Source organism: Esox lucius, chromosome 13, assembly GCF_011004845.1.
Source record: "Esox lucius isolate fEsoLuc1 chromosome 13, fEsoLuc1.pri, whole genome shotgun sequence".
Taxonomy (NCBI): domain Eukaryota; kingdom Metazoa; phylum Chordata; class Actinopteri; order Esociformes; family Esocidae; genus Esox; species Esox lucius.
Window position 1 is genome coordinate 33,919,483 of NC_047581.1, and position 15,673 is coordinate 33,935,155.

Below are 15,673 nucleotides of genomic sequence, written 5' to 3' on the forward strand. Positions count from 1 at the left end.
AGATCATAATTATTACAGATATTGACAGTAGAATGGGAAACCATGTTTTTCGCCGGACCGCGTAAGTAAAACCGGCCAAGAAGAGCGAATGTCACTGACTGACTAACTGACTGGCAGCCCCTTGTTAAATAGTGTAGTGTTTAGAGACATGGACCTGCAATCAACAGGTCCTGTGTTCAACTCGCGTCACAGTCAAAGCAAATTTTGCATTAGGATTTGTTGCCAGATAAACAAAAACTTTGCTGGCTACAACCGTCAGTAGCTGCGTTATAGTAAGCCTAAACTAAAACTGTTAATGCTTATATTGCGACTATTTCTGGTGGATTTTCGAAATACGCATCCGTGCATGCTTTTTGGGTGAGGGTAGACAAACATTTTGCTGGCTACATCCTTCAGTAGCTACGTTATAGTAAGCCTAACATAAAACTGTTTATATTGCGACTATTTCTGGTGGATTTTCGAAGTACGCATCCGTGCATGCTTTTTGGGTGAGGGTAGACAAACATTTTGCTGGCTACATCCTTCAGTAGCTACGTTATAGTAAGCCTAACATAAAACTGTTTATATTGCAACTATTTCTGGTGGATTTTCGAAGTACGCATCCGTGCATGATATTTGGGGTAATAATTAGCTAGATCAAAACCCCTTGTGCAGTAAAAGAGTAGGGTTTTCCACGATTCTTTTATCTTTTCACTTGACGAAAAAGTCAGTTATCGTCACCTATATTGATAGTTATTGTATCAATGTCATTCATGAATGAAAGAAAAACTAACAGTGTTGTCTCTTGAAATGAAATAGCTTTAGCATTGTAAAGTTCATCTTCAGTCTCGCTAGCAATTGCTCAATTCTTATGACTTTTCCAAGTAGTAAGTTAGTAGATACTAGTAAGCCTATTGCTGGCTAATAAGCTGTTAAAATGACCACTGGCAAAAGCCAAAAATGTCATAGATGGTTTTTTTGGTTGAGGTAAACTTAATAAGAAATGTAAGTCAGTTTAACACAATGCCTAATGCAAAATTTTCAAACTTGGCATGATGTTAATGACAAAATGATCTAATGTCGAGATGCTGTACCAACACCTTCCCACATGTAGCTTGGTGATGTAGTGGTTAAAGACACAGTTTCCCGTGAGAGACCTGTGTTCGAATCCAGCGAGGGTAACAACATTTATCAGTTTTAATTGTGGCCCGGCTGAACTAGGCTTGCCTGTTTCTTTTCCTGGTTTTTACAAATAAGTTATTTCCCCTGTGCATCCATTCTCACCCTTTCTTTCTCCCAATTCATGCAATACGTTTTTTGCAGTATATCATTTCGTTTTATATGTAATGTGAGTTTCGGTATAGTCTGTTTTGTTATTAGCTGGGCAGGGCCCCTGTTGTGAGTAGGATAGGCAGCAGGGGGAAGCCTCTCAAGAAATGACATGTCCTCCTAAAGCTGGTTGTAGAACCAGTTTTGTTCATGTAACTGAGACTACATTTCCACAGGCAGTCTTAAGGCTTTTACCAAAATTGGAATCAGCTCAGAAAATGATCTGATGTGATTGGTCAAAACACAAGTTGGTGAATAAAAAGGGTCAGAATTTTTATGATGGTCCAACATCCAGTTGAGACACTGCAACCAGCATTTAGAAAAAACTCTTTAGGGAAGAGGTCTCTCGTCCACCCTGAGAGATGTTGACATGTGATCGTCCAGTAGGGAGTTTGAACTAATGATAAAATTTAAGCTACAGAATTGCATGTGGAACAACAGCAATTTTTGTTAAAGAACAGGCAAGTGCAAGAAGAAAATATAGCAGGACATGAGCACGGGGTTCGATTTAGAGGCACACTCAACAGGGTTTCAGTGTTAATCAGAGCACCTGGCTTTTACTGAAAAGGAGGTAGGCATTGGCCCATGCCCTAGAATGGTTTGTGCACTGCCTTCTTGGTAGTGACACGGTCACTGATTTATTATCAATTCAAGGCACACTCAAACAGCATGGCCGCCAATAACATTCTGACGGATACTCCATCCCATCTGGTTTGTGTTAACTGGGACTATCATTTGGTTTTCAACAGGATAAGGACACAAAACACAACTCTAGCCTGTGTACGGGCTATTTGACCAAGAAGGAGTGTGATGGTGCTGCATCAGATGACCTGGTCTCCGCCATTTGAGATGGTTTGGGATTAGTTGGACCGCAGAGTGACGGAAAAGCAGCCAACAAGTGCTCAATAAGTGGGGAATCCCTCAAGACTGTTGGAAAAGCATTCCAGGTGACTACTTTAAGAAGCTGGTTGAGAGAATGCCAAGAGTGTGTAAAGCTGTCATCAAGGCAAAGGGGGGCCACTTTGAATAATCTAAAAATATCTATATCATATGACCATGGTGTACGTTGCTTATCATTGCTCTGGTGTCTCAAAACACTGTTGCCAGCAATATTTCTCAGCAATATCTTTTCTTTCTAATACATCATCAGTTTAAGTTCTGCAAAAGCTGTAACCTGAACAGTAAATACACCCCATTTAGCTACTGTTTAATTTAGTACTTCAAAATAAAACACTTACCATATTTGTTGTATCTTATTGTGAGAGATGAGCAGCCTATGTTAAATCTGACAGGCAGGCTGATTTGTTGTTGTTAGCTCATGTGGACTTAATAACATTACTGAACATGTTGAAATGCTTTTTGTTATTTGTACCTATATGTAGTTAGTTTTCCTACAATAGTCAAACCTCCACCAAGAAGGTTTGAACACTGAAGAACAAAGAAGCATTAACAGTACTTGAGTCTATGTGTGTTTGTTTGCAAGTTCTGAACTTCACCTTCTTAATAAGAGGAAGAAGACCAGTTAAAGTTGTAATCAATTTGAATAGCAGAATGTTACAGTGACCTTTTTGTAACGTTGAAGAATGATGAGGCAGGACACCAGCGCAGGATGAACGAAGGACATTTAATATTGAAACTAAAACAAGACAAAACAATGTTACACATGGTAAAAACAATACATAAACCAACAAGAAATATTGGGGAAGCTGGAACTTAAATAGGGTCCATGACGAGGGAGAACAGGTGTGGGCAATAATCAACCAAAAAAAGGCTTCTGTGATGAAGTGAGGGAGTTGGATTCATTGGCACGTGACACCTTTTTGCTGCTTATGGTAATTGCAATTCAAAGCATTCTGATATAGAATGTTTTGTGTAATTTCAGATTCATCCCTTAAAGAAACATACAGTATTGTCTGAATCAGAATGCAGTGTATTTTAAATGGATTCATTCTACAGAAATTCTTGCAATTAATACTGATACCTTATTTTCATTGTTTGAGCTAAAATGATTACAAACTCAGTATTATGTACAGTAGACATACAGTGATGACAAACTCTACAGAAGGGGCCAAGGCCATAACTAGCCCTTGAGAAATACAGAGGCCATGAGTCAAGAACTGTGTATTATAATCTGTTTGAAAGTATGTACGTTTAATACATGACCTCATGACGAAACATTATATGTAATGCTTCACGTCCAAAATGATTTAAATGTTCAATTTAAACCAGGAAAATAACCCACCTCTTTGCTCATTTGAAGTTATACAAATAACTCCCAAGATAAACATGGTAAAGTTCATCACAATAGAAAATAATGTTGTTTCAGACAGAAAACCTCATATAAGTTTAACCACTGAATCGAATCAAACAGGCGAAGGCGGGGGTTGGTGGGTGGAAGTTTGCTCGTATGCTAGTACAAGGATCAACATCCGCACCAGTAAACCTGTGTCATAGAGTTGAGTCAGATTCAGGTAAACCTGTGTCATAAATTTCTATCAGATTCAGTTTACTTTCATTCCCAGACACACACACATTTCCGGAAAGTCTGTTGGGCGCTTGAATTTTAACCATTGGTTAAAATTTTAATTTTAATTAAGTTCGTATTGAGAGTTACATGAACAACAACACAACAACAACACACCCCAAATATCATGCACGGATGCGTACTTCGAACACTACTGGACATACACTCTAACCAACCTAACCAGTACTGGAACCACTATTACAGTATGTTGTGGCGTGCATCATGAGTAATTCTGGGACAAAGAGGGCATGCCCACATGGAAATAACCTATATAAACATATATGTTTAAATATAGGTTTTGATATATGTTTTTAATATATGTGACATATATAAAATTGGCCGTTTTCCTATATTATATGTACATATATACACATATATGTACATATATACACATATATGTACATATATGGGTACATATATGTACCTATATAGGTACATATATGCACGTATATATGTGTGCATATATGTACACATATATGCACATATGTGTACATATATACGGGCTTATATGTACCTATATAGGTACATATATGCATGTATATATGTACCCATATATGTACACATATATGCACATATGTGTACATATATGGGTACATATATACGTGCATACATGTACCTATATAGGTACATATATGCAAGTATATATGGGTGCATATATGCATGTATATATGCACCTATATGTTTACCTATATATTAGTAAAATTATTAAAATCCATAGCTACTATGCAACATAAATAAAAGCCCAAAATGTAGAAATGTACATTTATTTATTTACTTAAGAACAATCAAATAGAACAAGAACAAAAACAAGACAAAAAACTGAATAGAAAAAAAAAACTATTTATCTTGTTGATCTTCTCAGCTCCGTGAGCTTTGAATTGATAGATGTGCCTATCTGCCCTCGGCTGGCTGCCGGCCACTTCTTCAATGTAGCATCTAGAGAAGACAAAAATAATTAGACAGTATAATAATAATATAGTGCTTCATCAGGAACCCAAAGTGCTTACAGTACAGCTGCGACTGGAGACATATTTTGGATAAAGGGCTGACCATAATAAAAAATGTGTCATGTAAACACGTCAGTTGGAAGATTCTGATTGGATTCTGCTAAATCTGAAAGAAATTCTGATTGGAAACATCACCCCCCCTTTTTGGGGGGGGGGGGGCATCGTTCTTTCATATGCACATGTCCGTCATGGGAATTGCATTGTTAACAGTCACACGGTCAATCATGTGCATCCAAAGCAGAGAAAATTCATGGATAGGAAAAATGTTGCCACTCCCGAGTTTTTTGTTTAGCTTAAAACACAGGTGAAGTACAACTTCTGCAGTTGTTTTAGGGAAATTAAGACCGCTCTGCGGATGTCAAAATGCTATTATTCTGAATAAGGCTTGGTGCATGTTTATGCACGTCATGATTAGATTATTTGTTTCCATGTAAACAGATTCAGATATTCTAATCCCTCAAATTTTTTATCTGATGTAAGAAACTTTGCACATGTAAACATATCTAGTTGTCAATGGGCTGCACTTTTATAGCATTTTCCTGCACCCCCAAAATACATTACAATGTCCTCCCATTGACCCATTCACACACACATTCCACCCGCGAGCTGCCATGCCAGGTTTACTCGAAGAGCAATAAGATCAAGCAATAAAATCAAGCAAATCAATTACCGGTATAGACAAAATAAGGCACAAACACAGGACAGAGGGGATTAAGGTGAAGGAGGGGTGAATATGATTATTTAAGAACACTTCAGACGACAACAATATGCCATGAGGTTATTTGCAACACTATATGTTCTACAAAATAGAGGACTACACACCTTACAGCGCAATACCCCAGCAATGTGGCTTTAGAAGAGGAAAGGTAGGATCAAGAAGTCAGAAAGCGATGAATTAGTATTAAAGGTGCCAAGCAGATACAGTAACAATAATTGGTGCCCTACTTTATGCAGTCTCCATTGATGCCTAATAAATATTGATACAAGTAGGCTATGGTTAAAGTGGTGAACTTATAAAGTCTTAAAAGTTTGGTTTTCCCTTCTCAATGCATTATGCATTTACTCACCAATAATGGCTGCCTTTTTAATTTGGTCAAGTGCGACCAGCTGCTCCCCATCCCCTCTGGTTGGCTTCCCACCTTAATGTAATATTTCAAAATTATTATGAAAGGGGTGTAAAATGAAGGTGGAGAAAGCAAGAGTTTTTTTTATATACACATCATGTTTTCTTGAGGTGCAAGGAAATACAAAAATGCCAAGTAAAAAAGCGATGGTATGCCCGCACACACATAATTTATTCCACAGAATATGACTAGGAACATGTTGAAGAGATTAGGAACATGTTGTTTTGTACCATTCAGGTTGCTTTTCAGCAAAGTCTCCAAATCAAAGGTGCCCAGCAGCAGATTCCGCACCATGGCAGTAGCAGAGGGGGCAAGGCGGGCTGCTTTCCACGCTTCTGCCTGGCAAAACACCCCAGAGCCCTTTATAACTTCCATCTGAAAAATAATTTCACATCACAATATACATTTATTGGCAACTTTTAGAAACTTTTTCATGTTTCATATTGATTCTTATGCTTAGCTTCCCAATAGTTAATAGGTTTTTATGTATAAATGCAGATTAATGATATGTATAAATGCAGATGAATGATAAAGAAATGAAACAAATTAATCACTGCCCAAAACGTTATTAAAGGAGAGAAGGAGGAGGACAGGGTGGGGGGAAAGGAGGAGGTTGGATGGAGAGTAGGGAAGGAGAAAAGACAGTGGGTGGAGAGTGAAGGGGGGCAGGAGGAGAGGATGATTGTCACTTATAACACTAATTGGCTCCTACAAAGCACACAGTTTATACCCATCCTTACTACATAATATGTTATTCACCTGTGTTTTCGCTGAGGTCTCAGCTGTTGCTGCAGTCTTGTTAGAGAAGAAAAACATTGTTAAACTCTTCAACAATTTTATAAATATGGGGCAAGTAAATTACATATTACCACTAACTATCCCAACATAAAAATCCCTATAGCTCAGTTGGAGCCTTAAGTAAAATCTGAGGTATAAAAGGGTTACACACACCTGTGGTGTCTCTCGAAAGCGCTCAGTCACCATGGGACTCTCTTTAAAGGGCTCGGTGTCCTCTGGGCTCTGTCTCCTCTCTGGAGTCTTAGAGAAGAAAGAAACATAGTAAAACTCAACAATTTCTATTCATCCAAGCAAGCCACTATAGATTCTTATTTACAGGGGGGGCTTGGAAAACATTAAACATGCCAATAAATTAAAGTTACATGCAAAAGTAATCAGCCAAACATCATAAAAATCCATATAGCTCTGTTTGAGTAACAAGTAAAATAAATAAATAAATAAAAATGCAAGGGGGTTACTCACCGGTTGCATTTCTCCAAAGGTCGAGAAGGAGGAATCTAGATCCTCCACAGGAGTCCTTCCAGTCTTCTTCATAGAAGAAAAATATAGTTATTCTCTTAAATAAATTAAAGTGTAAATACATAAAAAATTAACACTATCAATCAGCCCAACATCACAAGTCTCTCCAGTTCTGCTTGAGAAACAATTTTAAAAAGCAATGAAAATCAGAGGAACTTACCTTTTGAGCAATAATGGCGATGTCACTTTTCATTTGAGGGATTTCTAGAAAGAGGTTATATAAAGAAAAAACTATAATTACAATCACTAGATCAAAATAGCACCCAGCAACTCAGTGCCCTTACTCTTCGAAAGACATTTCCTTCAGCTGTGAACTCAAGCTAAAAACCCTCCAAAGCCCATTGATAAGGCTCTGCAGAGGAAACCTGGTTGTGAACGCAATTTTCTTTCTCCAATTTCTCCCAAATTCTAATTCCCCAGGGTTTTTTTCTGGAGCCGATTGCCTTCTTGAGCCGTTGAAGGCAGAAAAGCATCATTTATTCTCATGAACTGTATGTTCTCTAGGCCATGACTTTTGTTAACCCTCTACAAATTCCTCCAGAAAGAGACAAATAAATATAAATCTAATTTGAATCTTATCAACGGCTATATGAGCACACACACTACCTCACCAGCTAACAACATATTTTGCCAAACACGTGTTTCAGCCCATAACATTTCTAAGTTTACACTTCTCTGCCACCGCAATATCCATCTCCAGAAAAAACCTTGCTAATAAATATTAAAATTAGGAATACTTACGATTGATGATAATGTCTTTCAGACGTGCATTTTCATTTTTAAGAGAATGGACTTCATTTCTCAACTCCTGCAAATTTCTTTGCATTTGGTCAAGTTTCCTTCTCTCCCACATCTGTTCATCCAGGTGTTTTCTAAATTCAGCAGCTGTCTACGAGAAAGAGACAGAGAGAAGAACAACAGCTAATTGTTATATAACTTATCTTGTAAATGGTTGATTCTGATTGGCTGGGAGGATGTCACAAGAGGTGTAAGAGGAAGGTGGCAAGAAGTCTAGGGCAGAAGTCCCTCCACTTGGCTATATGTAACTGGTTGTCCGGCCTCCTGGTGGTTATTCCTTACTTAAAACATGAAACTTCCTCATCTTGTATGTCATGTAATGTATGTATGTAATACACAACACAATGGATGTCATCATTTAGGCTACCTTTTTCTTAGAGGGTGGTACTATGTCCTCTTCATCCCCAATACGCTCCTCCTCTTCGCTGGCCCGCTGGGAGGGAGAGAGAAAGAGAGAGGACAAAGTTGCCTACTGTGCCGGTGTCATACCTTGTTACAGCTACTGGTAATGCACTTTATTATAAAAGTCTTACTTATCTTTACTGTATTGCAATGTAACAACACACACTGGATGCAGACTGGTAGTGTACCTTGTTCTTTGAAGGCCTGTCATGACGCGCCTCATCCTCCTCCTCCTCCTCCTCCTCCTCGTGGTTGTATTTAGAAGGACTTCTCTTTTTATTGTCAACCTTGACAGAGAGAAACAGACTGACTTTTAGCCCAACTCTTATTAACTTACGTTACACCACCTTGCACATACATCTTGTCAACAAAGCACATGAAATCATCATAGATGACACAATTACAAACCTACACACATGCCTACACATTAAGAAACAAGAGAGAGAGGGGGAGATCATTTAAGTAAAGCACCAATTGGTGCAGTCAGTTACCCTTTTCTTTGAAGCCTTCTCAGTCTGCCCCTGATCACGGTACTTTGAGTTTGGGATGTGAGGACGTTTTGTTTGCTGTGTGACTTCTTTCTCCATCTCGATCCCACGCAGTTTAATTTGGAGAGTTTTTTCAAATTCTGGTGCAATAAAATTAAAATGTTATCATGAACTGCAAACGTTTGTCTAATCATGCTTAACGTTACCAAATCTAACATTAGTCCCAATTGGACTTCGCTTACATTAGCAAATTATGTAGCTAACATGAGCCAGAAAGCGAAGCTATTGCTAACCAGGTACCTAGCAAGATCCATTTTAGACTTCTTTAAGAGCGAGAAAAAACATTAAATGTTGTATGTAACTACATAACGTCAGATAAAGTTAGCGTGTAACATACTTGCCACGTCAATAATTCTTGCTAGGTGCACCTGCCAGGGTTGGCGGCCTTTTCGCCATTCCACCAGCTTCTCGGTTTTTTCAGTCCTTTCAAGAAATTTTTTTACTGAAAAATTCCGGACACAGTCGAGAGCCAAAATACTATGGGCCCCTCTATCCTCACCCTCAGTCCATTCAAGTAGGACATAGCGGATCTCCAACGCTGATATCGCCATTTTTACGCCCAGCCGTTATCTTTCGGCGCGAAAGATAGTGTGCTGGGCCGCATGCGGATGACGTAATCAACTACGCGACGCTGTAGCGGCTGATCGGTGGCAGCAGAGTGGAGAAATGCAATTTAGACGCAATTAAAGAAAAGCAATAGATATGGATCCAGTACGTTACAAAAGGTACCTCGTTGACGACGAAGCACCCGTTCCAGAAAGAACAAAGAGAAGACGTAAACGAAAGTAAGTCTTGTAACAAAACGTACTAGAAGCTAGCTTGCTAAATTAGCCAGCTAACAAAGCTACCAGCTACAGATAATTTCCTATACCATGTAAACGCATGTGGCATAATTCCCCTTAATGTATGTTAAGTATGTTTGTATAAAGGTAAAATGTATCTTTCCATGTCCACTGTACCTTTCCATGTCCAAAGTAAATAAATAAAGAAAACGGTTCAAGTTGGAACTCTAGCCAGGAAAATATTTCACTTTGTGTGTTTTGAATCTACAGTCTTAAAGGTTTCACCTCATGAATGGAATTTACCTGCTTGGACTTAATCAATCAGTCATATCAATCCTATTATATTGAGTGATGCATGAAGTGTTTTAACATTACCACAACATTTTTGTTAGGGACATTTCTGAAGATATGGGTGATGATGAAGAAGCTGTGGCCTCTTCTTCTACAACTCAGTAAGTAGAAAACACGCACACACGCATTAGGCCTACATATTTCTTGCTGAATGATTTTTATTTTTATTTTAGGTATCTCACCCAAGAGGACAATCAAGATGACCCGGTGTCTACTGCTTCTGATGACACAGTAAGTTGCTAAAAATGGCTAAAATATTAAAGTTAGGTGTTTTTTGTTTTGTTGGTGCATGTGCATGCACACTAGTTAATGTAAATCATCATAGATAATTCCACAACCCAATTCCTCCTGATGTTGCTTAAAGTGTCAGAAAAATATACATGTGGACAAAAGGGGGCATAAAATTAATTTATGATGACAAAAAAAATCTATGGAGAAGACTGTTAAAAAAATAAACAAAGACACTTGAGCCTTCAAATGCAAGTGGTTACCAACCACATGAAATGGTACATTTGTATGAGTCTGTGCAAATTTGGGATTGCTAATCCAATGTTTTAAATTCACAGATGAACCAACCCATACCTGGCCCTAGCTCTTCACCTGGGGAGCCAGTAGAGGAACATCTAGAAGACCCCACAAGTCCAACTTTAGACCAGAAACCAACAAAAGAACAGGTGGAACTCCTGCTGCTGGCATTAAAACTCAAACATGGATTAACAAATAGAGCCTTGGAGGACATCATGCATCTTATCAACTTTATTGCTGGTCCTGGTGGGGAATTGGTTAGTGGCTCAAAGTACCTTTTCTACAAAGCATTTGATTCAGTGAAAGACATATTAGAAGTACATTATGTGTGCAAGAGTTGCAAGGTAAGCATGCAGGAAGGTCCCTTTAATGTCAAGTGCCCAGTCTGTGACCAGGACACATCAAAAGCGCATGCACAAAAAGACCAGTGTTTTTTGTACTTGCCACTAAAATACCAAATTAAAAAACTGCTTGAGGACCACCAATTAGGGAAACACCTGAAACACCGCTTTGAGAAGAAGGATGCCTCCATCAAAGATATATATGATGGACATTTATACAAAAAACTATCACCCCTTGCATCACCAGACAGCATATCACTGACTTTCAACTGTGATGGAGTGCCAGTGCACAAATCAAACACAAAAAGTTTGTGGCCAATTTTGTGTACTATTAATGAACTGCCAATACAGCTACGTGCAAAACATGTTATGCTTTGTGGCCTGTGGTTTGGTCAAAACAAACCAAATATGAACACTTACATGAAACCATTTGTCGATGAATGCATAGAGTTGTACTCTAATGGTCTTATATGGGAAAGTGAAAGTGGGGAAATTGTCACAAGTAAAGTACTGCTTACTACCATGGTGGCAGATTCAGTTGCTCGGCCACTGATTCAGAACTTTAAACAGTTTAATGGTGAGTTTGGGTGTTCTTTTTGTATGCAGAAAGGAACAAGTGTGCTAAAACGCAGGGGGCGTGTAAGGGCTTATCCCTATGAAAAAGCAGAGTTGAGGAATCCCTCCCAGACTGATGATCTGGTGGAAGAGGCTCTTGCTGGAAACCCCACTAAGGGAGTGAAAGGGCCTAGTATTTTGTCTTGTCTACCTGATTTTAATATCATTGATGGCTGTGTTCCAGATTATATGCACAGTGTGCTGCTGGGTGTAGCAAGAAGCATCACCACGCTGTGGTTTCATTCTGAAAACAACCAATCGCCATGGTATATCGGACACTCAACAGAACAGATTGATGACATTTTAACTTCTATTAAACCCCCCTGTAATGTTTCCCGTGTCCCCCGCTCAGTGAAAGAGAAAAAGTTCTGGAAGGCACACGAGTGGAACATGTGGTTGTTTTATTACAGCATACCAACATTGAAAGGGGTCTTACCTGAAAAATATCTGAAGCACTGGTTTAAGTTGGTAAAGGGGGTTTCTCTTCTACTCGGTGAGAATATATCACCACTGCACATATCAGAATCTGAGGGGTTGCTAACAGAGTTTGTTCAGGAAATGGAGACCCTTTATGGGATCAATAATGTCACTTTCAATGTACATTTGTGCCTTCATCTGCCCAATACTGTGAGGAACTGGGGTCCCCTCTGGGCACAGTCTGCATTTGTGTTTGAGTCATACAATGGGATCATTTTAGATATGATAAAGAGCAGCCAGGGAGTTTCTCTGCAGATAATGAAAACAGTTTGGCTACAGGTTGCATTTCCATCATTTTCCCAAAAAACCGTGGTGGCAGCTTCTGATGATTACTTAGCTCTCTTAGAGTCTTTTTCAGTTGAGAAAAAAATGGTGCAGGAAGTAAGTCGCTGTCATGGTGTTACATCTCTGGGTAGGCCTAAAATTTGTATGATCAGAAATGATGATTTTCTGGCCTTGAACAGCATCAGCAACCTTGAAAATAGAGTCACTGTGAAGTATTTTTGCAGAGTAGTGGTTAATCTTGAAATAGTTCATTCACAAAACTACTCGCGTACTTTTCGGAGAAACTCGTACACTGTCATTCTTTCTGATCGAGAGGAAAGTATTTTCTCTGTGAAGACATTCATTGTCTGTGATCTGGGGCAGGGGGAGACATGTTATGCAGTGGGGAAGTACTACCAAAAAGTGAAACAGGACATCTGCGGTCAATTTAAGAATCCTTGTTATTTCATCCCTGTAGGGAAATGTCTGGGGCCTTTAGTTGCTATACAAGCATCTCAGATAAAAGAAAAGTGTCTGTTTGTTAAAACTGTGAACAGAAATGTTGACATTGTCTTCAAATTCATTAACCACAGTGAAATGCTCAGATAGATGTGGGATGATGATGATTACCTGAATGTATGTTCTATGTACTTTTCTTTTGTTAGTTTTTTTGCTACATTCAGACTGTAATGACCTTTCAGCCATATTCTGGAAAATGCATTAAGACAATACAGAAAACATTGCATTTGGTGGATGTAACGGTGAATGTGTGGATGTGTATGAGCTGTAATGTGAATCTGGAAGTGACTTGAAATTGGAAAAAAGGCTTGATTGACAAAAATAAAAAAAACACAAACCATTTTGTTATACATTTCCTTCTTTTCCACTATTTTCATACAAGAAAGAATTGACCTTGTAAATGTTTCAGGAAAACGTGTAGACATCATAGCTTTCCATCTCCTCTCACTTAAGTGCCATAGTTAAATTCCATAACATGCCAATTAGATGTGATACCCATTTCACGTGTTCGCACATACATAAGTTCTTGCATAATTTTTTTTAGTTATTTCTTAGTTATTGCCTTGATAATAGAAAATATGAGCTAGGCATCATGTATGACAGTTTCCAAAGTGAGATATGAGCTACAAAATGACCAGATCTTGCCATGAGCTAGGAGACGTATCTTGTATGTACATATAGGGCTTATATGTGGATATAAAGAAGCAATACAGGAGACCTATATGGCCTGTATATGCACATATATGCACCTCAGTTTTGCCTATATGTGGCATATACACGCATATATGCAGCATATATATTATCATATATGTGCATATATGCTGTATATATGCAGCATATATGTGCATATAGACTGCATATAGGTTACATATATGCGCATATATCCTCATATAGGTTCTTTCCATGTGGGTGTCTTCAAACTGTATGAGCTAGGAACAGGTTTTTTCATGTGACATTTTCACTTTGTCACACTCAGATAATTCTCAGGAAGAAAAAAAGTGTTACTTGGTGACGCAAACTCTCATCCAAGGAACTGTTTAAAGTTGGCATGTCCGTTTGTTTGTAATTTGTATATTTACATTGTCCTACAGAATTATTAGCACGCTTGGTAAAAAATGAACCCTTATGTTGAGGTAAATTTGTTAAAACTAAAACAAACTCTTGATCAAGGGAATAATCATGTTGGAGTCAGACAATTTCTGCAATTCTCCAAATTTGATCCAGGGAGAATATTTTTACCTCAGGAAACATCTGTTCCCAGCAATGGGGCAAACACATGTACCTTACCAGGCATTAGCACTTCAGTTGATCCAAACTTTTTAAAGATTATTTTTATTTATTTTTTACAACCATTTCCTTATTTATGAAATTCAACAATGTTTGTCTCATTCTGAGTTGATAGAAGAAAAGCAACATAAATATTTTGGGTTGTTTGTTTCACAACTTTAAAATTCCTTTAAACCATTCAAACTGATGCTGTTTCATAATATCCATTAACTGGGAATGTTGCCACTTCTTTTCTTTAGTTTTATTGAAACATAATAGCCAATAGTGATATAGCTGGATTTTATTTATATATATAGCTGGATGCGGAACTTATTTTTGTCTCTTCATATTTTCTCTGTGTTGTCTTCTTGCCAGAACTCTGGATACAGGCTCCTTTCTGAGACTGAACTATCGGCCCGGAGGAGTTTTCTGAATGCCTGGAAAATAGTTTGTATTTTGGAGATGCCAGTCATTTTCAAAATCAGTTACACTAAATCCTCCACGTTCTGCACATAGGTTCATGACGCTGGCTGACAGGGATCAAAGATTTCTTCAGAATGACTGAAATGACTGACTCATGACAGTGGTTGGGGGTAGTGATATTGGAGTTCTGTTGTTTACCAGTGTCTACACAAGGGAATTCCCAACGCTATCTGTTATTTGAAAATCTGTTTCCCATTTATTTTGAGTTATTGCACTTACCCCCTGGATCCTAAATGGCTTTGAGATGAAAGAAAACTGAAATAAAACTGTACTGATGTCAACTAGATGTCAAAAAAAAAAAAAAGTATCATATCGATTTATGGCTTTATTCTGGAGAGTCAGGAATAATTTTCTTCCACATTATCCATGTCAGTGTGAAAGTGAATATAATTGCTTCAGCTTGTGCAGAGTTGGTGGTCTAGTAGCTACAGTCCCATCCATCCACGTGTGCTGTAACCCCAGTCCTCAGCACAGGGTTTCAATTCGCCTGTTCATCCTTCAGACTTTCCCCTCTTCTGCTTGTCGCTCTCTTTTTCCTGCTTCTGAATAAAATGTCCCAAAAAAATACAGTGAAACTCAGTTATTTCTGGGCATCTTCCTTATTTCTGGACTACATAAAAAACAGTGTACTTCGCTTCAAGCAAGCCTTGTTAGGCAGATGTAATTAACCATATCCATGTCAACCATATAACAATGTCAACCATATCTACCAGGTCAACCACATCAACAATGTCAACCATAACTACCATGTCAGCCACATCAACAATGTCAACCATAACTACCATGTCAGCCACATCAACAATATCAACCATAACTACCATGTCAACCATAACTACCATCTCTAACATATCCACCATATCTTTCATATCTGCCAGATAAACCAAATCTTCCATTTCAATGATATATTGCATGGCAAACATAGGTGGGACCTCTATCTTTTGAGAGAAGTAACTCATTCCCTAAATATATTTTCTGCCAAAACATAGTTCAGTGTTTTATCTCAGTAATTTTTCTGTTCTGCC

General features: G+C 38.3%; 2 protein-coding genes across 4 annotated transcripts; one reads left to right on the forward strand and one right to left on the reverse strand.

Annotated features, from left to right (window-relative positions):
* Positions 1-4,497: 4,497 nt before the first annotated feature.
* LOC117595402 (myosin heavy chain, clone 203-like) lies at positions 4,498-9,671 on the reverse strand. Of its 3 annotated transcripts, none has more exons than XM_034296199.1 (13): positions 9,366-9,671; positions 8,972-9,108; positions 8,669-8,767; positions 8,446-8,511; positions 8,022-8,169; positions 7,441-7,484; positions 7,224-7,286; positions 6,915-7,001; positions 6,723-6,758; positions 6,194-6,338; positions 5,907-5,978; positions 5,662-5,689; positions 4,498-4,768 (listed from the first exon to the last, which is right to left on the reverse strand). In XM_034296199.1, the coding sequence occupies exons 1-13, from the start codon at positions 9,577-9,579 to the stop codon at positions 4,618-4,620; spliced, it is 1,290 nt and encodes a 429-aa protein (XP_034152090.1). In that variant the 5' UTR covers positions 9,580-9,671; the 3' UTR covers positions 4,498-4,617. The 3 variants fall into 3 exon arrangements, with proteins under 3 accessions (XP_034152090.1, XP_034152089.1, XP_034152091.1); XM_034296198.1 differs by having other exon boundaries at positions 4,499-4,768; positions 7,224-7,289; XM_034296200.1 differs by lacking the exon at positions 5,662-5,689 and having other exon boundaries at positions 4,501-4,768; positions 7,224-7,289.
* Positions 9,672-9,712: 41 nt separating this feature from the next.
* Positions 9,713-15,496, forward strand: LOC117595455. The gene is made up of 5 exons (XM_034296718.1): positions 9,713-9,813; positions 10,203-10,262; positions 10,335-10,392; positions 10,728-12,500; positions 15,365-15,496. Exons 1-5 carry the CDS (start codon positions 9,731-9,733, stop codon positions 15,494-15,496), a joined length of 2,106 nt encoding a protein of 701 aa, XP_034152609.1. The 5' UTR covers positions 9,713-9,730.
* Positions 15,497-15,673: the final 177 nt, after the last annotated feature.

What these genes read in the sequence shown, in the direction of transcription:
- LOC117595402 (XM_034296198.1), bottom strand. Translation starts at nt 9,579, where the DNA reads ATGGCGATATCAGCGTTGGAGATCCGCTATGTCCTACTTGAATGGACT. An exon ending in AAGAATTATTGACGTGGCAA is followed by an intron (nt 9,109 to 9,365) that starts GTATGTTACACG and finishes TTATTGCACCAG; the next exon opens with AATTTGAAAAAACTCTCCAA. An exon ending in GAAAGACATTATCATCAATC is followed by an intron (nt 7,485 to 8,021) that starts GTAAGTATTCCT and finishes ACCTCTTTCTAG; the next exon opens with AAATCCCTCAAATGAAAAGT.
- LOC117595455 (XM_034296718.1), top strand. Translation starts at nt 9,731, where the DNA reads ATGGATCCAGTACGTTACAAAAGGTACCTCGTTGACGACGAAGCACCC. An exon ending in AAGAGAAGACGTAAACGAAA is followed by an intron (nt 9,814 to 10,202) that starts GTAAGTCTTGTA and finishes CATTTTTGTTAG; the next exon opens with GGACATTTCTGAAGATATGG. An exon ending in AGAAAAAAATGGTGCAGGAA is followed by an intron (nt 12,501 to 15,364) that starts GTAAGTCGCTGT and finishes CATATCTACCAG; the next exon opens with GTCAACCACATCAACAATGT.